General features: G+C 39.0%; 1 protein-coding gene across 2 annotated transcripts in view; it reads left to right on the top strand.

Annotated features, from left to right (window-relative positions):
* gpc6b (glypican 6b) overlaps positions 1–26,587 on the top strand; it is an 84,607-nt gene that overhangs the window by 48,332 nt on the left and 9,688 nt on the right. The window contains exons 5-7 of one of the 2 annotated variants that reach the window (XM_039818677.1): positions 9,611–9,741; positions 10,395–10,538; positions 11,546–11,575. In XM_039818677.1, the coding sequence (XP_039674611.1) occupies positions 9,611–9,741; positions 10,395–10,538; positions 11,546–11,575 (305 nt within the window). The remainder of the gene's footprint in view (positions 1–9,610; positions 9,742–10,394; positions 10,539–11,545; positions 11,576–26,587) is intronic. The other variant, XM_039818678.1, reaches the window with a different exon arrangement.

The following is a 26,587-nucleotide window of genomic DNA, read 5'->3' as shown; positions in this document are numbered from 1 at the left end:
TAGTTAGTTTGCAGGTACATTTGACAGTAATTTTAGTTTGACATTACATCACAGATTTGACCCCAAACAGGTTGAAGACTAATTATGGCCAGTCACATTCAACCTTGGTCGGAGGAGGGTCACTAAGCCAGGTTAGGTGACGTGTGTTGACCTATTCAGATTGGTAAAGGTAAAGGAGCTTCACCAGGAGGGTGTAACTTAACAGTAAACCTTGACCCAAAGTTATACAGAAGCTGTGTTTTCTTAAAATAAGGCTTAACTTTTTTCAAAAAAAGTGCACTTTTTCTTAAAGCAGCTATAAGAATATTTTTGTTATAATAACAATGGATCAAATTACATTGTAACAATTGTAAAGGGATCACTTGTAGTGATGAACCTGCAGAGAATTATCAACTGAATCTGCAGCTCGCCTCGACTTTACAGAGTTGTATAGACAGTTTCGGCTCAGTTTTTTCGGCTGAAGCAGAAAGCTGTTTTCAGTGAAAAACTTCTAAAGCCCAAAGTATACCTGCTTAGCACCAAACAGCAAACTGGTAAACATAGTGGAGCATTTAGCAGCTAAAGAGCCATTTTACTCATGAGTTGGTAGAGACTAAAAGCAGAGCTAAAAGAGAGGGAATAATAGACTTGCATTTTATCAGGAGGCCAGAAACATGACTCAAAATTAATGATGATGCTGCTCTGTAACTGTTGGATGTCTAAATAAGTATTTGCTAACTGTTTTTATTGTTTATTTATGGGTTATGGTTGTCCACATACTTTTGTCCACTATATTTGTCCATCCTAATATATGACTTACTTTTGGTAGAGGGTGAGCTCAGTGAAAAGACTCCATAGTCTCCATGCAGAGGTTTGCTTGTTCCTCTGTCTTCATGCAGACATTAACTTAACGCCTAACCTATATAAATTATTGTGCATGCTATATAAGCATTACTTAACCATAACTGGTCACTTGATTAATGTATAATAATACTGAATAAGCATTACTAAACCATAATTAAACCGCTTTTAATGCTCTTTGGTAGCCTTACTGTAAAGTTGAGAACATATGCACATTAACTATCAATTGATTAATGTATAATAATACTAAATAAGCATTACTAAACCATAACTAAACAGTTAGTAATGGTCTTTGATAGCCTTATTATAAAGTTGAGAACATATGCACCTTAACTAACACGTGATAAATGTATAATAATACTGAATAAGCATTACTAAACCATAACTAAACAGTTATTAATGCTCTTTGATAGCCTGGAAATCCAGACACAAATCCGAAAGATTAAAGGTCTGGCATTGAGTAATGAAAATGGCCCAACTCGAGGGCCGGCACCAAACATGCATTTGAAAATCTCACTGCATGCAATTGGATAACACTACGACCAATCACAACAATACACGGGGTGACATATCCAGAGCCCCATACACTTACCTACCAGCGGAGCTAACTGGTAGATTAAACTGTTGTCATCTGTTTAGCTCACCTCTGGCCCGCCTATATCAAATACACTGATGTGATTGGTGCAGCTCGGCTAAGGGCATAGGTAATGAGCATCGTTACTCAATGACAGAGCGACTCCCTGAGCAAATTCAAATTGTGCTTTCGCGAGAACTCTGGATTTCCAGGGTTGTTCTGTAATAGCCTTATTTTAAAGTTGCGAACATATGCACCTTAACTATCACTCTATTAATGTATAATAATACTTAAATTGAGACAGCTAGCTAAACTATCTATCAACTGACAGTGACAGTTTAATTAATTATGGTGAATTAATGCACAATTACTCAAGGGGTATATGCTTTCGTCTTTACAATATTGCTCACATAGAGCATTAATAACTGGTTAATTATGGTTAAGTGATGTTTTAGCAGCACTAGTATTCATTTATCAAGTCTAGGTTAAGGTGCATATGTTCTCAACTTTCCAATAAGGCTAAGATCATTAATAACTGTTTATTTAATTATGGTTTAGTAATGCTTATTCAGTATTATTATACATTAATCAAGTGGCCAATTATGGTTAAGTAATGCTTATGTAGCATGCACAATCATTTATATAGGTTGGCCTTTAAGTTAATGTCTACATGAAGACAACGGAGCAAGCAAACCTCTGCATGGAGACTATGGAGTCTTTTCACTGATCTCACCCTCTACCAAAAGTAAGTCGGTCAAGTAAAGGCCGTTTTACAGTTGTGCGGAGTCTCCACGCAGAGCTCTCGCCGTAGCCTACGTAAGTGGCCTGATGTTTATACTTGTGCGCTGGTGTGTGCGTCGAGCCGGCGTGTGTGTGTGGGGAATGGGTGATAGAGCGAGGGAGAAGTGAGAGAGTACCGACTCTAGAGTCATAGTGAGAGAAACAAAGTGTCTCCCCTGTGTTTTCTGACCACGGTCTGAAATCTGGAGCAGGAAAAGTTAACCCTCTCCTTGATTTAACATTGTTTATGGAGAAGGAACAGGAAATGAGCCGGGGGAAATGCAGCGCTACCAAGCCACGGCCGAGCGACGTGCGTCGCTGCGGCGTTCATCACTGCGACGTTCATCGCTGCGACGTGTATTACATTTGAGAGGTGCGCATCAGGCTATGGCGTAGGCTACGGCGTAGACGCAGAGGGGTCTGCGCGGGTCTGCGGGGCTACGCCATTGATTTTACGCACGACTATAAAATGGCCTTAAGTTGGAGGATGGACAAATATAGTGGACAAAAGTATGTGGACAACCCTAACCCGTAAATAAACAATAAAATCAGCTTTCTCATAATGAGATGGCTTGGCTGTGAACCTTGAAACATACATGCTATCAACCACCTAGTAATATTAGGAAATACCTTAATTAACAAGTAAACCCTTCAAGATGTTTAATATTGTATGATTAACTGTTAACTGATGCGTATTACTGTAATAACTAATGTAAATAGCATCTTACAAACCATTAAATAAGGAATCAAGCAATACCTTAGTTAACATTAACATTAGTAAATGATAGTTTGACACTTTAGTTAGCTGTTATTTCCAGTTTAGGCTTATTAGTACATTAACTAATGTTAAAATAGACACCTCAGTTAACTGTCATTAACAGTTAGTCAATGCTTATTACTGCATTAACTAATGGTAAAATAGACACCTTAGTTAACAGTAATTAACAATTAGTTAAGACATTAACTAATGGTAAATAATGCATAAATTAATACCTTAGTTAACATGAACAAACATAAACATTGTTTAGACATTTTTATTAGACACCTTATTTAACTGTAATTAATGGTTAATTAATAACTATTAATGCATTAAGTAATGCTAATTAATGTACCCTTATTGTAAAGTGTTACCGATATATCTTTAGAATTGCCCTTATTTCAGTATTTGGAATAAATATACAACTCACCCATCCAGTTCATCTATTAATGCTTCCAGCTGTGAAAAAACTGTAAACTTTGAATTGAAAATTGAGGGCTTAGGAAATGACATTACATTATATAGCTTACACACAGGAGTTATTTCTGGCAGAGTATAGACCCAGCCGGTGCCACCCTTTCACGTCATTTGTCTAAAAGCCTTGAACAAATATTGGGCAACATATTGTGCTCCTTCTCAAGGCAGCACCAGGTCAACATTCCTTCTCAAGGCAGCACCAGGTCAACATAGTGCTCTCGCTCTGTTTCATGTGCAAAGGCATTTGTAGCTACATTAATTTCCATTTTGTTTCATAAATCTTTGCTTGTGTAATCCCTCACAGTTACATGAAGATGTGGTTGAGTGGATCTAATTGCAGACTCACGTCCCACCTGTGCAATTACAAATCTACAGAAAGATAGACATTTTGTGAAGAGAAATAAATTATTCTCTCTGGTGTATTTATGAGCAGCGAGGCCTAACATTGTCTTTGCTCGAAGCTGCTCCATTGTCTTTGCTGTTGAGCCTGTCCAGATCATGTAACGTGGATTTTACAAAGTGAAAGAAAGGATACTGACTGTGGGGAAGGGCTTCTTCAACATATTTGTGTGCAAAATTGTTGAAACACTCCTGTCTCACATCCATAGGCTGAAATTCCATGACATCTTTCCAACCCCATTAGTAACACAATATGCTTGTGAATGGCTCATTATTGGATTATGCTGCTTAGTTTCATTAGCAGTGCAGTGCAGTATCAGTGCTGCTCCAGTATATGGCTTTTACATTACTAGCCTTGCATACTATTTAGTGTGCTTTTATCACTCAATTGCAAATATGTACTGTAATAATGGAAAAAGAATGACGATGAGTGTGTCATGGTTTATTTTTAAACACGACTAAGAGTCTACACGCTAGCAGCTGTACTTAGGCACAGCTGTGCTTTGAGCTAAATGCTAACGTTTGCATGCTAACATGCTGATGTTTAGCAGGTCATGTTCACCATGTTCACCATCTTAGTGTTACATCCTAACATTTGCTAATTAGCAGTGAACACAAAGTACAGCTGAGGCTGATGGGAATGTAATAGATTTGCAGGAATTTGGTCATAAATCAAAGAAAATAGAAATGTTGAACTGATGATGGCTCTAGATAAAGTTAATACAAATCCTGTTGAAGGGCACATTGTTGTCTGTGCCAAACCTCATGGCAATCCATCCAATAGTTGTTGAGAAATCTCACTCAAAACCAGACATTCTGACCTCAGGAAGGTGCTAGAGATAAGGCCAAGGAGATCACCAAAACTGTAGGATAGGAACAGCCTGTTCTCATGAACCATTCGTTCAAAAACCTACGAAAAGTTAAGCACTGTAATTCGTAAGCATTCCACGTTTTTTTGTGCTGTATTCACAACATTAACAGGGGTGGATGGTTGGGAGTTAACATACAGGACTTTCAAGCCAGAGAGCGGAGTTTGCTTCCTGGAGAAAACTAAAGCCTTTCACCCAGGAACTGCATGTTCCTTGAGGAGTGTTTTAGTCCTGTGTAGGCCTATGTAGCCTTCTGTATTTATACAGTCATGACATGCTCTTTGTAATCCTTTTATCAGCAGAGGATATTTTGATAAAGGCAACAGTATGTTGTCCTTTTCTGTGGCTGCCCTTAACAAGTCACTGGAGGTTGACAAGGAAGACAATAATTACCACCAGCCATGGAGAAAATTCAGCTTCTATTCTATTTTTTATAACAGAATAAAACATTTTAACATTTTAACATTAATATGCATTTCCCCCAGCCTGCCTATGGTCCCCCAGTGGCTAGAAATGGCGATAGGTGTAAACCAAGCCCTGGGTATCCTGCTCTGCCTTTGAGAAAATGAAAGCTCAGATGGGATGATCTGGAATCTTGCTCCTCATGAGGTCATAAGGAGCAAGGTTACCTCCCCTTTCTCTGCTTTCCCCGCCCAGAAAATTTGGCCCACCCATGAGAGAGAGACATCATGGCTTTCAAACGAGCAAAGTGGCAGTTGGTCAAGGCCACACCCCCACCCTCCACCTTGCCCCCCCGCTCTCTCCTCCTCAATAGTAACAGACACAGAAATGGCACATACTAAGGAAAGCTCATTGTGGGACTGGCTCTAGTGACTGTAATAATGAACCAAGGCTGAATTTCGGGAAAGAGACTTCAGATACAGTATTAGGGGACCACTAAGGTCTATATAAAAGCATCCAAAGAGCACCATGTCATGGGACCTTTAAGGTTTGGTAAGAAAAAATAATTATTGTGTGAATATTGTGTGTGTGTGTGTGTGTGTGTGTGTGTGTGTGTGTGTGTGTGTGCCCGCACATACATGTATGTTCAAGGACTTTTTTGATCAAGACACTAAGTGTGACCAAGGAACAACATGCATTTTCTTTGTATCCATTTTTATACCGTTTTATATAGCACCATTAGTTGGTTGACTGAACCACAGATGAGCTATGCTTTACAGAATCCAAATTACACTAGAGCCATTTTTCATTCTGTGGAGCTCTTCACAGGCAAAGAGCCATAGATGGGCCAGTTCACTTTCCTTATTTGTCCTTGTCTGCTGGAGGTTGCCGCTGGCTGACATAGCCTGATTTTAAGTGGACATCAATCTCGATGAAGAGGCAGAGGCCCCGAGTAATATTACCTTCTAAGATTGTTTTAGCTGTTGAGCAAGACAATGCAAATAAGCATGTTTCACATGCCAAACTTAAACATTCAATATTAAACAAAACAAATTTGGATAATGCTGCGGTTTCAGGCCATTGTGCCACTTTTTAGTTTTACATGTCATGCAGGCACAGTCTCAGTTGTTGTTTTTAAAATCCTCAGCTCTGAATAGGACAAGATGCGTCTATTTGCATGGCTGTGTCGTGATGATAAAAAGATTTCCTCTGGCTGGCCAGTGGCCTATCTCAGTGCTGCAAAAGTGATGCAGGGAAAATTTGGCTCAGAGTGGCAGCCATGCCACAGCGGACTGGACTTCATGCACTCCTCATAAATGATGGTCATTAATTCTCCATGTAGGTAGAGTTTTTTCCACATGTGGTGTAGGAGCCCTTCCTCTAGGACAAAGCCATACCCTGGCCTGACTCAACCCAATCAGCACCACTTCTCATTCTCCTGCTCTCTTCTTGCTCTCTCTCTCTCTCTCTCTCTCTCTCTCTCTCTGTTCCTGTCGCTCCCTGTCTGCTCTCCCTCAGTTATGTATGAAGACAAAGTTCCTGGCCCCCTCTGTTTGTTGAGCCCATCTGATAAGTTGCAGAAAAGTCGCCATGTTTTTTCATCGTCTCTGATGCTAGAGGCACTCTTCTTTTCTCTTATGAAACATGAGTTGTTCCCAGTTGGCTCTCTTGACCTACATTTTCAGTATTTGCACTTGGCAGTTTTTAAGCTTACGCTTGAATTGAGATTGTTTTTAATGTGTTTGTTATCAAGTAAGCAGACATACCTGAGGCAGATGAATGAATTTACATCATAATCAGATTAAACAGCAAGCTATATGGCAATGTCAGGTTCAAATTATAAAAAACAAATATACAAGAACAAAAACAAAGCGTTCTGCCTAAATTCCAGTTTAGCATCATGAAACACATTAAAGAAGCTGATCAGCATAAATGCTGATAGACTATTAGTATAAAATCTTAATTTTTTTTGTTTGATTTTTATGCTGGTACAGGTGTCATATACACTAAGACCATATGTTTGCACAGTGGAGCGATTGAGGTGCTCCTTCAGAAAACCATTTGGCGCCGACATAGTCTGTGTATTAAAATTTCAGCAAGTGTCACAGGCTATTCGATCTTTCTATGTTACCAAACAGAAGAGCTCTTCAAAGGCTCAGACTTTGACATAATTGGAAAGGATATCGAGCCAGAGCTGCGCTAATGTTTCACAGCTCTTTTCCTCTGCCATTAGCAATCTCAGGACAGGCCTGCTATCAAAGAACTGTGTGATTTGTTTTTGTTTATTTATGTTCAGTATTTGTCTCCTATATCCCCTTTAAGTCGTTGGCTACCTTTTACACAGAGTATCAGTCATTCTTTTTTCAACTAAGGCCTATTGTTTTCATATGTGGTTTTTACACAGTGTCGGTCACTGCTTTTTGCACTGTTCTCTGGAATATTATCTGTGCCTTTACCGCGTGGGAATAAATTATACCATTATCTTATGATGGGTGGGGTGATGGGAGCAGCAAGCCAAAATAAATATGTAAGATATTCTTCAAAAAACAATACTCTTACTTAATGTATTTCAGTGTGGATAAAATAAACTAATGAGGCAGTCACAAGCACGTCAGAGGTCATCGTTTCCTTAGTCTCTAAATGGCAGGATGACCTTATTTAGTATGGACATAATTGTAGAGTCATTACAACAGCCTAGTGGTGAGGTCTTGTCCTGGGAGGTCTATAGATGGAGAAACCTCTCCTGACAGACTACTTAAGTACTGTCTCCAGATCTGGGACTCGCTCAGTTATGAGTTAGTGGTTTGGTGATGTCCAACTCCCTGTGGCACTCCATTCAAATGCAGAACTGCCATTACAGAGACAGTGGTACATTATTATCACATTAGTATATAAACCCTGCGAGCGTGAGAGCACTTTACCACTGTTTCTGTTTCATGGCAATATCAATTGACGCAGTTAACCTCTAAAAGTCGACAGCTGTTGCCTAACCACTTTGAGCTACTGTGAAATATGCACCATCACAGCTGTAAATATAAAAAATTTTAACTGAACATTTCTTTTTTAAATGATCAGAGGCATTAATTGAAAGTGATAAAAAACAAATAGACTCTGTGGAGATGATAATGGTAAGTGTCTCATGTTCAACAAGGACTTCTGGCTGGTGTCCACACAAGGATAGTAATGAGCCATTGACCTTATAGTATTCATGGCCTGCCCGGATGTAAAAAAAAAAAAAAAATGCTAGGCTTTCAAGAGTTTAATTAAATCAATTACTCATCAGCACTATTTGTTGCATGCAACGTAACAACATTTTGTTGACGTGATTGAATTAATCTACATAAAAATTGAATTTGCCCCGAGAAGCATTCATGCTTCATAAGTGTGTGTTGGTCGACTGTGATGAGAGGTGGAGGTAATGGACAATACTGTGTAGTAATCAGAAGGCAAGATACAATAGTTTGCTGTTTGAAGCTATGACCGTAGTCTTTTAAATGTCAGAAAATAGTGAAAATGCCCATCACAATTCCCCAGAGCCCAAAATGATGTCTTCACGTTGCCTGTTGTATCCGACTTACAGTCAAAATACCCAAAATATTCAGTTTACAGTGATATAAGATAAAGAAAACCAGCACATCCTCACATTTGAGAATCTGGAACCAATTTTGGTAATTTTGCATAAAAAATGACTTAAACAGTTGGCAATACATATTGTTTCGATTAATTGTTTTAGTACTGATTAGGTAGGCATAGCATTTTAGCATTTAAACAAATTCATGTAAATACAAGTTAGCAATATGGAAATGAAACCGTATTTCTTTAGTTGTCCAAGGAGTCAACCTGCTTCTTCTTCTGTGCGAGCTGACAGAGCCTGACACAATGCCACTTAAGAAAACACAAGCAACATGGCAAATCAGAAATAAATTAGGAAAACACTAACAGCAGTTTGACAACTCGTGCATTGCATTTTGGAAAGCACTTCAAATACTGAAAACATAAGCAAATACAGACAACCCTTACAATATAAATGCAAGCAGTTACTAGCACAAAAATACACCCAAATGCAGAAATACTGTAAATGCACACAACCGAACTGATCTGCATCACAGTATCCAGGGAAATGAGTGGAATCCTTCTTGCTTCTATTTGATGATTATATTATGCTCATTTGCAGTGAACTTCTAATTGTGTAATCAAACGTGTTAATATGTTCTCTCTATTTGCTTGTATTTTCTTAAGTTGCAGTGCACTGGGTTATCTCAAGTGCTACTAATATTGGACCCTGCCACATCATACTTGACAAGAGTGTGTCACTGAGCATGTGAATGGGACCACATAATACATCTTGGACAAAATTGGACAATTTGTGCTATGTTGAAGGTTATTTTTGTATGCAAGTGCTTGACCAGTTAGATACCAGTGAAAAGTGTTTCTCCAACTGAATGTGTGTCTGTTTGCATCTCTGTTCCGTCTGTCCCTCCCACACCCCATCTTTTACCACTGTTATTACAGATGCCATGCTGCTGGTGGCACAGAGGCTGGAGGGACCTTTCAACATTGAATCTGTCATGGAGCCTATTGATGTCAAGATTTCAGAAGCCATCATGAATATGCAAGATAACAGTGCCCAGGTCTCCTACAGGGTATGTCAATTGGGTTTATTCCCCAGAGAACTAAAGCAACACCTGCGACAGGCTGTTGAAGTCCAACTTGAAGCATAACTAAGAGGGGATCTTGGGGCTGGGCTGTGTCTAAGGTGTGTAGTACAACACGTTCTAATTATGTCCAAGTTTAGGTCCTATATTTGAATTATATGTTTCAATTTGGTCAGATAATCTTAGTTCAACTAACAGTAGTTAATGTGTTTCCTGTGTTTTACTGCATTTTTCTTTGCCCACAAAATTGTATTTAGAAAGAAAAAGAAAAAAAATTGAAGGTGGTTTGAAGATTTTTTTCTGCCTACGCAGTTTTAGATGCCTGTTCTCATTCAAAGCTAATTGCTCTGTTGGCTTTCCCATGCAACAGATGCAGTTTTGTTTATCTGTTAAGTATATGTGGTATTTTCCCAAAAGCCCGTAAAAACTTAACTCTGTCATCCTAAATAGCATTGGTCACAACTCCAAGTTGAATCACCTATCTACATGGTTACCTCAACTTGACAAAAAGCACTGTCACGCTGGTAATGTGGGGTGAATGCTTCACAAGACCTTAACAAAACAGTATGTTTTCCCTATTTTCCGCTTCCCAAGTAATTTAAACCCCTGACAATTGGGTGCCCATGTTTTTGTAATTGCAGGTTTTTCAAGGCTGTGGCCAGCCAAAACCCGCAGGAATGACTAGGTCTACACGTGGTGTTTCGGATGTGTTCAACGCTCGCTTCAGGCCATACAGCCCAGAGGAGCGGCCTACCACTGCAGCTGGCACAAGCCTAGACAGACTGGTAAGGAGACAGAGCCAATGCTGCTGTTTTTAGGCGAGACACTGCTTCAGTGTAAACATCATTTGTCTTTCTGACTTGACACTGTTGATTAAAGCTGGTGATTTGCCGTCGTAAGCCCCTGGAGCCGGAAATTAATTCTTTGTACTCGTCTTCCATTCAGGCCCCTCTATCGATTTGTGTTTGTTAACGAATCAACAGCTTTACCCCAAGAGGGCAGCGGAAGGTGCGCTGCGCTGTGTTCAGTGCCCTTCTCATCTCTGTGTACTTGGCAAACAGAGAAGAAAGGGATGAAAGAAGAGATGGATAGATTTTGTGAGGCTGACCATATCAATTGTTTGCTGTAAAGCACACCTTTATTTTCTATCAGATTAGCTGTATGTTTGTTGGATTGAATCTTGATGCATGGATTTCCATCTCAAACAACCTTGAAACCTAAAATGCTGCATCGGGGTAAAGGTTAACACGGAGCTGACACACCAATTCAGCTGAGAGACAGTTCTCATCATGGATTACCTTTGCAGCCACAGTGCCCTTCTTTCCTCCCCTCTAGCCCTTTTCAAAGTCAATCTTTTCAAATTGTATCTTAGCTATGTTGAAGAAACTAGAAACCAAAACAATTTTTTTTTGCATTATTGACCTGTTGACCTGAAAAGGAGCAAATGTATTAATTCAGTTTACTGGAATGGCAGTCTCGCCCACAGTGTTTAAAACATGCAAAATGAAATGTCTCAAAAGCATTGTGTCAGGTTAATAACAGGTTGATGAATACATTATTTGAAAAGCAACAGTTTTTGCCATCTGGCTCTTGGAATCCCATAACAATTAATTAGTTATTTGTTTTATTCAATGCTAATTATGTTTTTGCGCAATCTAATTCATTCTCCACATTTTTGATGTCTCATATACAGCAGTTGTCTCTATAGCTTTGTATGTCCGTCAACGATTTCTTCCCCCTTCACTGAATTAATTAAGACTTTCTGTTTCCCTGCCTTTATGCTGCAAACCAGAGGATTGTTTGGAATGTGATGCAACACAGTGTAAGGTTCAACATTTTATACTCATTTCAATTCCATCTGCAACTGTTTGATGCATTATGACAGAGCAAAACTGACGTTTTAATATTGTGTGGTTGAGGATACATATTGTGTTCTAAGCATTAAAGATTTACAGCAAACAAGCAATGTTAACTGTAAATCCCAGTAGTATGTGGCACTTGGTGTGCTAAGTGTCAGTCAGGTTCTCATTTCCATCTCACATGGGAGACAGTGTCACCTAGTCGCATAGGATTTCCTATTTTGTCTTTAATTTATTAGGGGATCTACTGCAGGAACTGTTAAGACCTCGATTATAGCCGCTGTGGTGTATTATAGCATCAGAGTATCAGCTGTTAAACATGGCATTTTACATTTGAGTTGCTAACACCACAGGGATTGTTGAACACATGCCATGGTTTCCTCAGCTAGTGAGGATTCCTCTCTGGAGATCCAACACAAACCTTCGTCAACCACCCCATCTATTCTAGAGACATCCCAGTTAAAGACCCTCATTGCTATAGCTAATAGAGTCAACTCCTCGAGGAAGCCAACCAATCAGCAGGTGACCTGCTCCGTCAGAACTGGCAGAGGGGAGAGCTGTAAAGAGTTGGTGGGGGAGTGTTGAAACCAGCATCTGCTGTAATGGTACAGTGAAGTAGGGGCTCCAGACTGCTCATGAATAAGCGGGCAATTAGCCTGCTTGGAGAATCTCACAAGATGGAGCTAAGTGACAGGAGCTCATTTTTAACATAATGATAACTAGACCAGTGTACCTGAGTGTTTTATTTGTTATTATTTGTTGTTATTTTTTTTGTGGGGGGGGGCTTTTGCCTTTAATTGATAGGAAAGCTGTGAAAGGGGGGAGAGACAGGGGAAACGACGTGCAGCAAAGGGCTGCTGGTTTGAATTGAACCCGGGCCACTGCGGTAAGGACTGAGCCTACAGGAAGCTGCAAATCGCTAGCTAGCTGTTAACTTTTTCTGCCTGCTGTTTGGTGCTGATTAGGTATTGTATTTTGGGTTTATTAGGGCTTTTTCCTGAAACAGCTGCCTTGCTGCATCCGCAAAAGTCATTGTTGATCAGAGTGGTGAGAGTGAACCCAAACGGTAAAGTTACAGGCCTTAAAGCAGCACTATGTAACTTTTCCCGCTTCTATCCCCTACAGGTTGGAAGCGGAATTATCCATTACATTACATTGTCCAGTTCATTCGAACTACAGATCCGCTACCCGATCTGGCAAAGTAACATAATGTAATGTAATGGACAATTCCGCTTCCAACCTGTAGGGGGACCAAAGCGGGAAAAGTTACATAGTGTTGCTTTAAAACCAAAACAAGGAGCTGATACATGCTATAAGGCAGTGCTTCCCAACCTTTTTTTCATGTCTAAGAAAAGCTGAGCCCCCCCGCCCCCCCGAACCCGAAGTTGAGGTAACTCTCGAGATAGAGCCTTACCTTCTTTTTTGATACAGAGCAGTTATCAGCACTTTTACGTTTCTCCTCAGTGTTTCATTCAAAAAATAGTGATGCCGAGGGCAGCAGGAAAAACGATGATGATAGCAGCTAGCAGCTGACCTGATGACAGCAAGGGTCACAGGTTAAGAGGTCCCGGAGGTTTGGCCTACTAAGTAGCCTGCCTACAATTTTAAGCGACTTTGTGTAGACTTTTGTATACATTATATATTCTAGTGTATTATCATAATTTGTTTAAGATGTGCAAATATTTTTTTTTACCTCAACCTCAAACCAGATAAAGACTTGTGCACCCCCTGTGATCTTTGCCGCCCCTCTGAGGGGTGCCCAGACCCCAGGTTGGGAACCACTGCTATAAAGCACAGTAATCCTGAGGGCCAAATGGTCTTTTGTTAACAAATAATTATTGATTATAGATGCCTATATATATACAATTTGTCTATTAATATTGTCAGTTAGAAAAAAGTCACGCACTGTAAGAAATTGCAAATGGCACTTCATATCAACTCATATTTGACCATACGTGACTGTTAACCACATCAGATACTGTGTAAAGTGACAGCATGTGACAATCAACACAGCTGAGTGTGGAATATCTTAAGGTGCCGCTCTTCTAACTGCAACTAGATGCTGGCTCAAATAATACACTGACACTGTAAAGTCCATGATATAACCTCCAACTTGTCTCTAAAAATACATTGTTAATAACTATTAATATATGATAACATCAGTGTTGTAAAAAGAAATATAAAAATAGCCAAAAGCTGTGTGTTATGGTGACAATTGTGTAGTCCCTCTGGATTAGGTTTCTTATAATGAGCTGTGAAACGAAATATTAAATACATAAAATCATTTCAGAAGGCCTTTATAGTCCAAGCTGCTGCATGACATAAACCAAAACTTACAGGATTGTATTTGTTGTAAGTCTTTAACAGCTGCTGAAATCCTCTGTGTTTGACACAACTTAAAGGTTTAATTTAGACAATAATGGTGCACTTTTGACTGATAAGTGTGTTATACGAGTACTATAACAGTAGTTTCATCTCATAAATGAAAACTGACTGCTGAGTGCTTGTGTGACACAGTTTTTGGTTGCAGTAAATGAAACAGCCACAGTGGTAGAGTATTAGTCAGCATTAAGTATTCTTAACAAAAGTTATATTCAAACAGTGAGACATAGTCTTTAACATTGTGATGAGTCATCTTGTGGGAATATTGAACTAATTGGTTTGCTCAGTTAACATTGAATTACGTTGGTCAAGCTTATATGTTTTAGAAATCACACACATCTGCTGTTAAGTCACTCCTGCAGCTTACCTCCAACATTGGTTGTTAACATATAGTAAGCAAGCAAATGCATGGCAAGAACAAGTATACAAATGTCCTAAAAAAGCATGACTGGCCTGGATATTCATACATTTCTTGTAAAAAGTTTGATGTATTTATATTGGGGTCCTACAGTTACCACCACTGCCTCTAACAGCCAGTATACTGGCAGGCAGAAAATATGCTACTCTCGATCTTGCTGCATATAGAAGCATCAATACTGACTGCTGAGGTAGCTAGTTTGCATGAAATAATCTTATTAAAGAAGATAATAAAGATATTATTAAAAAACATTTCCACTATAGTGAAAAAAACCTGAACGAATGAAAGAAGTACCTTTGCAGGGATCATTTAAAAACAAAAATGTCTTTAAGAGAAAAGAAGGTTTAGTACAATGAGTCAGGCAACATAGGCTACTAAACTACTGTAGCCATGCTGTGGTCAAATGAAGATTGCAGCAGGACTATGGTCTATGGTCGCATTAGCTTATTAAGAAACAGACGTGTTATGGACTCATCAGTAGCCACTCATTATATATATGTATACAATTAAAAGTGTCAGGAGGATGGTTTACCTGGTTGCTATATGCAAATATTCCCTGTTGATTTGTCTGAGGTTGCATTAGGATGCATGCTATTATTTGTTTGGTGTATATATAGCAGCAGGCATCACATGTATTTCCTGCCACTTACCATTGTATCTCTGTGGTTCTTCAGAGTAGGTGGTGGTCAGTGGGAAGCTTGTGTGAAAAGCAATGTATTAGCCATTGTTATTTATTAATTCTGTTCCTGCTTCCTCCCTTCAATATGGCAAAGCTGCAGTACCCCAATATGTTGTTAGTAATCTTTTTGAAAGGGTTTTAGGTTTTGAACAAATAGGTGTCAGTCTGAAACTGCTTTTTATATCCAGCATGAACAAAACAGAAGTTTTAAATGTAGGTTTGTACCAGCTCTTGGATGCCTGGTACACCTGAGAAATATTACAAAAATATGATAAACAATAGTGACTTTTGTTTCTAGCTGAAGCTTTCTGTCAGTATGTATGTCTTAATTAAAACTGCTGCCAGTTATTTGTTCATGCCTTTATGCTGTATGCTCGGAAAAGGTATACAGGTGTTATTCTCATGTAGCTGCCTCCTGTCATCATTATTGTGGCAGCATTTATGTGTAGCAGGAACATGACTGGGTTCCCTGTGAGAGGACATCTTTGTGGTCCCACACACTGTCCTCCTTTACATTCTGGCACAAGATAATTACCTGCGACAGTGACACTACTCAGCCTCGTAATAGTTGACAATTGTTTAAGTTGTCCTTTGATAAGATCTCCTTGTCTGGATTTAGCGGTAAGTTTGTGAGTCAAACAAAGTGCAAGGAATGGAAGGGAGAGCCTGCGTTCATTTCTTCTGCTGGCTATAGAGAAGCCTGGAGGAGCTGGCCCACCTCCAGCTCAATGAGCCATGACTGTTTAATTGCCTGACATTCTGTCAGAGCACACGCCCTCAAAGCTCTGAGAGAAATGGAGATTTGAAAGTCCAAAGAGGGGATAAAGGCACAACAGACTGTCAGGCTCAGAGGCGCATTATAGATAAGAGGTGGAGCTTTTAATTTGACATTTGTAACAAGTTTGGTGCAATTCAATTTAGTGTAGTTTTATTGGTCCTTTTTGTCTCCCTCGTGTAATACATGGTTCATGTTTTATCTGTATGGCACTATAAACAATTGGGGGAAGAAAAAAAAACAAGACTAGACTGTAGAAAGAGCCTGTAGAGAACAATATCTGTCAAAAAAGGATTCCTTTGATCCATAACTTTATGTCTGTTAATAGCATTGGAGCCTCTTTTTACATAGCTTTCACATGATTGTTGTTGAAAGTCAATCAGATGTACTTTTTTTTTAATCATTAAGACCTCAGCTGTAGGCTTATTCATACATGCTTTTCCATGATTATTAATACATGAAACCCAAGTCATCAATTACCAGCTACAACATCCTTGATGGATTCAGAAAGCCGTCTTCATTAAGGCTCGGTCAGTTCATTTATATGTATGCCTAGACTCGTTGGGTTTTTACAGAATTTCACGGAAAACTATCTGGAATGTCTGGAAGATTTAAAAGCACATAATTAAGTTGTGTTTACTGGTACAAGAAGAAAACTATTCTCAGTTTACATAAAACAAGGTATTCTTGCAACTTTCCAGAAAATTAGACAAAACAGAAGAAAATTAGTGCTGTCAGTTAAACGCGTTATTAACGGCGTTAACGCAAACCCATTTTAACGCCGACAATTTTTTTATCGCGCGATTAACGCATAGACAGTTAAAGAAGGATTAATGTTCTTTCGGATCTAGCTAGGAAGCAAAGGACGCCAAGACCCGCCCTACGGGGGTTGTTAGGATAGCCCATTGGTCAGGGGATAGGACCTGAACAAATGGCCTGGCCAATAGTAGTGATTGAAGGGCGGGTCTTGGCGTGGCCATAGCAGACCGGAAACAAAACAGACACACGCTGCAGCCGCAGCCGCACACAATTGTTTGGGCTATAGCTTGCGAGCCGTGTAGCTAGCTAGTAGGCTCGTCACGGCGATTAGCTTCGGAGCGAGTAGTGACTCTACAGTCAGGGAGAGAAACAAGGTGTCTCCCCTGTTCTTTCTGGACAATGGAGGTAACACAGGGCTCCAGACTGCGACCAAATGGTCTGCAGTTTTGTTGAAGTCACGGCGATGCAGATAAAATGGTTTCAAGTGTGGTTACAGTTTTTCATAACTTCACGCAGACAGCGTTTGCTGCGATATGATATTAATGGCGAGCCGAAAGCGGTCACGGTGCTGTTGACGTTACATTACACTTCCCGAGACGGAGAGGCTGAGGTTGTAAGGCAAGGCAACTTTACTTCTACAGCACCTTTCAGAAACAAGGCAATTCAAAGTGCTTTACATGAAACATTAATGAAAATAAAACAGGCTAAAAAAATTATACAAATACAATAATAAACAAAATATATATATATATTTTTACTGTCATGACAGCGATGGGGCTGTCAGTTTACCTTATATGTTGCATCTTCAAAAGTGACACTGAATTTGAAACAGCACATTGTAATTTCTTTATCTATTATCAAAGTATTTATTTGTAATACAATGGAAATTAGTATAAATGTGAATATTTGGTAAGCATGTTGATTTACGGTGTGTGCCCCTAAATTTTCTGGTTGTGCCCCTAAAATTTTCAGTTGGGGGCCACTGTGCTCCTAGTGAAAAAAGTTAGTCTGGAGCCCTGTAACAGTGTTACATTATGTGCCAGATTATTAGTTCCAAGTGAGAATGTTGTGAAATTGAACACTACGTATATGCCAATGTTGTTTTCAATAAAAAAAAACATTTGCACAAAGCAAGCCGATCCACCTTTCCATGTTGATAAGAGCATTAAAATGTAAAAATATAATGGGACAAAAAGAAATCAAGGGACATTTAGAATAGATAAAAATGTGAGATTAATTGCGATTAATCGTGAGTTAACTATGACATTAATGCGATTAATCGCGATTAAATATTTTAATCGTTTGACAGCACTAAAGAAAATACAATTGAGGTTCCATTTACCTTTATTGATTAAGTACTATATAGTCCGTTTTTGCATTACAAATGTTTCCAAATAGGATTTTCACCAAAATGTTAGCATTTTCTTAAATCCCCTTTTACCTGCTTCTCAATATTCAAATATATATATATAATATCAAATATTTTGTTTTTCTGTGCACACAAATATCATAGAAGCTTGATGGTTGAATGACTACTAAGCTAAAATTGTTAACAAATGTGCAGATATAATGTATCCCTGCCATTCTCTTTTTCTCATTTCCCTTTCTGTCTCACCCTGTCAAACATTTTTTAAACCAAAGTCAACAATCAAGAGTGGCTATCCAGCATGCTTTCAGCCAAAAACCCTAATATTAGTCTTAACTTGTCACAGCAATTCAAACAGAAAAACAGTTTACCTAATATTGTAGGAAATAGTCTGCATGGAAACTGCCTAACACAGTGGTTTCCAACCTGGGGTCACAAAATAAATATGAGGGGTAACACGAGGATTAACAATGTTTTTCTTGGGAATTACTGCATATTTTTACTTACTCCATATTTTTACTTCTCCTGACCTCTGATAATTATTCAAAGAAAACAGTAAGACTTGGTTGAACTGCTCACTCTTTTTGAAACTGGTACGTGCTGGAATCTGAACAGCCAAACTAGTCGTGATGTCACAAATCATGCTCTCACGTGCATGTCTTAAACACAGATTTAAGGTGAGCAGAGAACCTTTTCTCTCTTTTAGCAGATGAATGTGAAAACAGCCGTCTGAAGTCCGACTCTGCACATACTATACATCATTCTGCACAGTGAAGGTCAAACATCCAAGTGAGCTAAATGCATTTGGCTTGGAGTTGGACTTTTTTAGAAAATAATCAAAAGCCACCTCCTACTGTGACATTAGATCAAGGGCAGTTTGTCGTGTTATATCCTCAGGTTTGCTGTATGCCTTTATCGTGCCAATGTGCATTTCAGTAGTTGATTCAAGTCCGAAAGAGACAATCACTCCTGTCCTGGCTAGCCCTATCAGTAAGAAAAGGTGGCAGCATTGTGGATCAATGCTTAGAATTTCTGTCTTACAGCAAGAATGTTTTGCACTTTAATCTTGGTTTTCCCCATGTTTGCTTCTGTTTTTTTTGTCTCTCTTGAGGTACTTTCCTACAACCATGGCATGCAGGTCAATAAACTGCAGTTAGGTGTGACTGTGTGATGATTGTGAGAGACCAGTGATCTGCCCAGGGTTTTTCCTTGTTTTGTTTCCAGCCTTCCATGACTCTGATTAGTGTTAAGCGTGTGAAGAGTGTGAAATAAAAGGTGCGAAAAGGTAGTTTTTCTGCTACGTGGGAGTGATCTGACTGGATTGCTCAGTCTGTCAAGCTGCTTACCGAATCTTGTGAAATTACTTTTAGTTTCTGCTCACATTCATGTTTGGATAAATTATTCACTCAGACTCTTAGTACATGGGTAACGTGCAATAGTATAACATTAAGTAAAACGGAACATTCATGCACACAATCCTTTTTTGCCATGTTCAGTTGGAAACACAGAGTAAAACATCCGTGTGTGGTTTGTGAAATCAGAAGCGCAACCACTCCTTTCCCAAATTCTTGACCCTGGCATTATATTTCTGCAGTCCAGGAACATGTCAAGCCACTGAAACATTCTTGTTTTGGATACAGCTTAATGGAAGCAAAGTGGGCCTATCCACAGCTCCTTTCTCTGAGTTGTTGTACCTACTGACTCTTGCCCAAGCCATGCAATTATGGAGATTCCACAGATTCTAACATAACTTTTTCTAAGACCACAAAAAAATAAATAGTCTAACAGTGCATATGTGGCATGATAGTTCAGGGCATTGTTTGACTGTAAATTTAACAATTCCATTAATTATGGGTGGCACTCAAGCCTAAATATTTGATATTATAATGATAACCTGACAAATTCCAAATCTACCTTTTAAATGTAAATCACCCCTTCAGCAAAAACCTGTTTAAAGAAACCTGAACCCAAGCACTTTTTTAATTAATTATTACTAGAAATGTGAAAAACAAACATGTATTAAAAAAGTTTAATTAGTGACTGTATGATGTGTATTATGGAAGGTCAATGACCTCTTAAATTGATCAGTTTCCTTGTCAAGCCAACTACATGTGCCATACACAATAGTCAAGCTTTTATACTAGCGATGGTCTTTGTGATGAATATTTAAAATTAAAGTCCCAAACATAAAGCTTATCAGTCAAACAGCTGTGTTTACTGTAGGTGAAGTTAGAGAGAAAGTAACTTCCATTTACAATAACGGTACGCTGGTCTGATTGTTTTGGTCTGCATGTGGTGTAAAGCTGTGGCCTTACTCCACATGCAGACATTCTACATTTCACAATAGGCAGATTCCTAAAGGCACTGGCATACTGTATGTGCATCTGCGTTCCCACTTAGCAGTTATAGTACCGTATGTTCTCTTTTTCAAGCATTTACATTAGCGTCTGAAAACAGCCGACTACAGCTGACTACTTATATCCCAGTGTCCATCACCCACACGCTTTTAAAGTAACATTTTAAAGCTTGTTGTTAGGTTTGCTGCTCGTTGCCAGTTAAAGAAGGGTGGAGCTGATGTGGGATAGGGTTGAATGCTAGGAATTGAGGTTGTGGGATTTCCCGGGATTTCTCACTAAAATATGGCCCTGTTTCCCAGGGGGAAATACCTGCGGGAACCCTGGATTTTTAGCATTTAGCACATTTTGTATAATAATAATTTGTAACATAGTGGCCATTCTCAGGATAAGTCCTGAGCTCCATCAGAGCTGTTGGGACGTTTTAATTCTCAGCAGAAAATCAGAAATCTGTTTCTTTGTTTTTTTTTCACCTCAAAGATAGTTTACTCTAAAAACAAATTGCTGTTCTATTACCACATAAACTAATGAATATGGAAGAAAAACCTCAAACTACAATAACATTAATACAGTATAATAAAAAAGAGTGATATATTCCCGGGAAGTAATAATTCAGTCAGTACCACTGTTGACGTATCTTTGAGCAAGGCACCTATAAATCCAACTGCTCCAGTGGAGCTGCTCAGTGACCAACAGATCAGACTGTCATTGCACTGGACAGCCTCCAGTTGTCAATGTTTGTAATTGTGTAAGTGTGGAGCAGGACATTAATTGAAAAGAACATTCAACCTTATAGAATCTAGATAAAGGTTTTGAAAAAAGGCCAGTTCGTTTAGGTGTGTGTATCCATGCAGATGAGTCTCTTTTCTTGCACACTAAAGAGCAACAGAACACTTCGTTTTTGAATGGACCTCTGGGATCTGTACTATATTTAAACCCACTTAAGATGACCAGTAACCACAGTAACCACAGAGCACCACGTCCACCACAAAGGAGCTGACGGATTCCAGGAGGAACACTTCATGACTTGTTCATAAATGTATCACACAACATAACAAAAAGCAGAGACAATTGTGTCTTTGTGGCCTGATTGCATGAGTGAAAAGTCTCACCTTCTGAGAGGGAGAGAAAGGAGCTGTGTGTGCAGATGAATAGAAAGCACAGCTATCCCTCATTACACAGCCATCACTTTGTGTCAGGTGAAAGGGCATATTTAAATTATGCGTCTGACGAACATGCAAGGAGACGTATCCCATAGCAACACATCTCAATCAGACTGCATGGGGTTACAGCCTTACAGTACACCAAAGCTTCACGACATTGGCCCTGTAGTGAGATAAAGACATCACACAAGCTGTATTAAGCCAAAAGGTGCAACAACCATAGAATAGCTATCAGCCACAGTTCACTTCTGTCATTCACAAGGCAACACAAGTAATGTTGTCAAGAAAGTTCTAGAAAGCTGTGGCCTCACTAGTGCTAACTCAACAACTCATAGGCTCTATAATATTAGAAATTATAAGAGAGGAGTTACAAAGTAATAGCAAGTCACCAGTATGAACATTTAATCATATTGATTTATTCTCTGAGACAAACCCAGACATATTCCATGCATGCACATGTGTCTGTGTAGTGTGAAACTAAGGATAACACTTCTATAACCATTTCACACACTTTAGACCTTTCACCAATTCCAAAGTCTAATCCAAGGTGGTTGGAAGTAAACTTCAAAGGGATACCAATTGGGGTCTGTATCACAAAGTGAGTTCTGGGCCTATATTTATCACAGTTCTGTGAAGTACATTTTAAAAAAAGCTCTTTGGAGCCAGTGTAGGAGAAAGGAAGTTCCATCCTAGAAGGGGAAATGAAGACAATTTTGTCAAAAACTAATTCCTATTTACAGCAAAGTGAAACATTTAGGAGTAACTCACAAGCAGTCACGTGAACATGACATGTTACTGTATACCCAGAGAGGAATGGTAAATCAAACACAGGCATTTCACATGTTTGCACTGTTTATTCTTTCAAAGAATCCTTACGTTTTCTTAGTGTCTGTTATTCTGCAAATGATGATTACATTTTTTAAGTTGATTTTATGTGTGAGCGTTTGAGTAGCAATTACCATGCCAAATTAGTAGCTACCAACAATAAAATAGGTATAGAATAATGAGAAACCTTTCAAAATGGAAACAAAAGAAAACTAAACTGGAGCAGGAAAGGCTGCTGCTGAAAGAGGAGGTACATCTGCCTCCTGGTTTCCATCCTCACTGAAATTCATTGACATATACTTCTTAAGTGTTAAATTAATTTAAAATCACTATTTTGGTTCAAATGAAAATTTCATAACATCCAGAGGTTTAGAAATTTGAACAGTATCACATTTTAAGCAACGCATATAAACCTCGAATGGAATGGAAAAGTTCAACAGTGTCAGATGTTAAATATTGTTTCAATCAAGACAGTTTTGTTTGAAGTCAAGACTGTTGAATCTATGTAATATTTAGATTTGACCCACTCTCTTGATTGTAGACTTACATCTACCTATGAAAACAAACGATACAGATCTAATCATTTGTGATCGGAGTTCTGAAGTTGCATGCATTTGTGTTTGAGAGTTAACAAAAGGGAGGGCGCCTGCGTAGCTCACCTGAGTTAATTTGCCCATACTGAAAATAATAATTTCATAATAATAAAGCTAAAATGGTTCAGTTTTTACATTTTTCATACGCCATAATCATGGCGATATTCAGTACAACGTGTGAATTTTACAATGTATCCCTGTGAAATCAGAGTCCAAGTCAACCAGCAATTATAACGCCAAGACTTTCACAAAAGAAGCTCAGTGATTTTATTAAAATGATTCCATGCATCGTCCCGTCTTTTAGCGACTAATGCTGGTGCCATAAAGGCTCTGCTACTTTTCATATCTGTCAATACATTAATGAGGCACATTGGCCCCATTAGACTCTAGGCTGCCTGCCTCTCTGGGGAACAAGGGCAGCAGGGAGAGCGCAGGCCTGCCGATGATTGCTCTGTTCTCCACAGAGCATAGCTTCCCTTTAATCATCGCCCTTTTTCAAACTTCTCCTGTCGTGGCCTTGGGCGAATCACAAGAGCAAACTCACCACTGTTTCATTAATATTCTGTCATTTTTTCTCACTATGGGATCATTGTGTGATACATTTTGCTCACTATGATACACCATATTGGGGCAGAGCAAATGGTTTGAGGCAATATTATGCAAAGCAGGCCACTGAGTATGTGTCCATTGACAGTATGTAAATAGTGCATGAGCTACAGCAATGTGTCATTAATGAGAGAAAACACCTGATCGTGCTGTGTGAAATATAGACAAAAATGAAGTTAAGGCCAGTTAAGGTTGGGCTTTGACAACACCTGTGTGTTGACTCATTTTAACGACAGCGATTTCCAAACATGTCCCTAAAACCACAAGGGATAGCTGCAACTTTAAAGTGCTCATATTATGCTTTTGGGCTTTTTCTCTTTCCTTTATTGTGTGATATATCTTTTTTTGTGCATATTATAGGTTTACAAAGTGAAAAAGCCCAAAGTCCACCCCAAAGGGACTTACCATCTCCAACAGAAAACACTGTTCACAAACTGCTCCAAACAGCTCTATTGTAGTCCAGCCTTTACTTCCGTGACGAACGTGCGTCACTTTGTAACACACATTATAATGCTCGCCTAGCTGCTAGCATGGCACGCCTTCAAACTCTGCTTCTGACTGGCTTGTAGTCCTTACCTAGCTACTGTGTGACTCCCAACAAAGATGGAACAGAAGTGTGATGCTTCACTCTGTAGCTAAAAAGAGGTGAAAAGAGGAGCTGCAGCAATGTGCAGTACAACAAAAATATGGTGTTTTTTGAAAATTAAACCAAGTTAAACCTATTCTGATATAACCTCTAAATACAATTATGAACCTGAAAATGAGCATAATATGAGCACTTTAAGATATCATTAGAGCTTTATTTTAAATGTAACATATCTTTGGGGATTAATTCTCAGTAGAGTAATCAAACCTGATCAAATTGGCCGTAAGAGACCAAAGTCGTTGGTTTGTAATTATGCGTCTCTTGTAACAACACAGCTTCTGCTATTTTTGGAACTAGCATTATCTTTTTTGTGTTTTTTTTCAAGGTACACAGAGATTCAACGTCACATTAAATTGAAGGCATGATGAATTATTTATCCTACAACAGTCATGAAGTTATGCCTCCAGGGTGTCAAAGAACTGAGCGATTAAATTCAGTTTTCTCTCACTGAAGTATGGAATCAAAACTAAATTTGACAACTTATACTCAGCCAATATGGCAGCAACTCCAAGACAAAGTACTTGAGCAATTACATCAACGAACTTTATTGTTCAAAGCAGTAGTTTTTTTAAATCGTAAGGTATGTGTAAGATTGATAAAGTAATATATATTCATTACTCTTGTTTATTGCCTCGATAGTATCTGTATCCCCTCCCCACTTTCTGTCAGATATACCATTAAGATGGATATCACAGCATTTCCGCTACTGTTCAAAACCCAGGCTGCAAAATCAAAACAAATGCAAAATAATGGCCATTTTTGAATAACAATAGAATTTCACTTCATGTCAAGTATCCACTCCCAGGAAGCAGCATAATAACAATCTCACAGTGCTGTCACTGACAGTGCTGTCACCATGAGATATAAAATAGATATATGCACTGCCGCCGCTGACGCTTTGTCGTGATGTCCATGTTAAAGTCGTAGAATTCTGCCGTGGCAGATTTATGCTCAGACATAATCATTTGTAATCAAGGGAAACAAGAAGGGCGGCTCCAGCTGACAGTTGAAAAAAGGGCAATGGCCCACACAATGATGCTAAAAATGGGTTTATCTTGATCACATTTAGTGTAGCCTGGCAGCAGAGGACAGAACCACCGCTTTACTGTCATATCCAACCACTTTTTAGTTTGCAAGTGGTTATGCTGTTTTCTAACTATGATTTGCTTTGGTGTACAATTCCAGGGCTCCAGACTGCAACGATTTTTTTTTAAACGGTGCAAGTATTCTTTACAACATACTCGCACATGTGCAATCTGCAAATTTGACAACTTTTTTTTATTTCATGTAAAAAAACGAGGAGGGAGCGAGTCTGCAAGAGTTGGCCAATGTGTGTGAGAGAGGGAGGGCCGTGAGTGATTAGTCAGCTGTGTGGGTAACATCATCTACACTTGCTGTCTCGCTTTTGTGGCGTCACAATCATCGCCCATAAAAGTGTGCTGTCACGGAAGGCTTGTATCATGTGGATGCGCGACAGTTTTGTTGTCATTACTTAGAATTCCTCATGGGGGCGACAGAAACTACGCACTATAGCTTTAACAAGGAACTTGAGTTTTCAATTTAAATAAATAATTATATATTTTCATTCTTATAATAATGCTACTTGTTCTGAAGCTGTAATGAAAGTGTCCAGTGAAGTAAGTGATCACTGACCAGTGACCACTTACTTCATGTTTACATTTCTATTCATTTGTTATCTTTTGGTTTTTGCACTCTAATGACAGTAATAATACTTTGTTTACATTTCTGAATGTCCATTTGTTATGCACCATTCAATTAAAATGTGTATGTGAACTGAAATAAAACCGCACATTGTAGTTTTTGTATTTATTACCAAGGCATTTATCAGTAAAACAGTTAAAATGGGGAAAATTGTGTTGCAGGTCGATTTAAGATAAGCACCCCTTCATTTTCTACCTGTGCACCTAAAATATTCAGTTAGGGACTACAGTGCTCCTAGTATAAAAAGAAGTTAGTCTGGAGCCCTGCCATTCCCATCTGTGTGAGTAGTGCAAGATAAACAGCTGGGCAATGTCTTTCTAGTCTCATCTATTGTGAAGTCACAGAGGGGAAACGTATTTGCTCTTGCCCTCTGTTGATGGATATTGATTGGATGAAAACAGCCCACATCTATATGCACTCTGGTAGTTACCTGCTCGAAGCAACACTGCCAGTCACCTTTGAGGTGGATGTTTCCAGACAAGGACAAAACGAGACCTGACAAAGGAGGGACAACTGCTACTCAAAACATTATCACAGAGGTCATTTACTTGGTATGCTTTAGACTAGCCAATATTATTTCTACTTTACCGATTTTTTAATGTGCTAAAAGTGCTTTGGAGTCCAGATGGCAGGTCTTGGATGAGATAATCCTGCTGTTTATGAGTAGACCTGAAACAGTGAGGAGGA

Source organism: Perca fluviatilis, chromosome 12 (genome assembly GCF_010015445.1).
Source record: "Perca fluviatilis chromosome 12, GENO_Pfluv_1.0, whole genome shotgun sequence".
NCBI classification, from domain to species: Eukaryota; Metazoa; Chordata; class Actinopteri; order Perciformes; family Percidae; genus Perca; species Perca fluviatilis.
The sequence above is the reverse complement of the archived record's forward strand: the minus strand, read 5'-3'. Positions and strand labels throughout refer to the sequence as shown.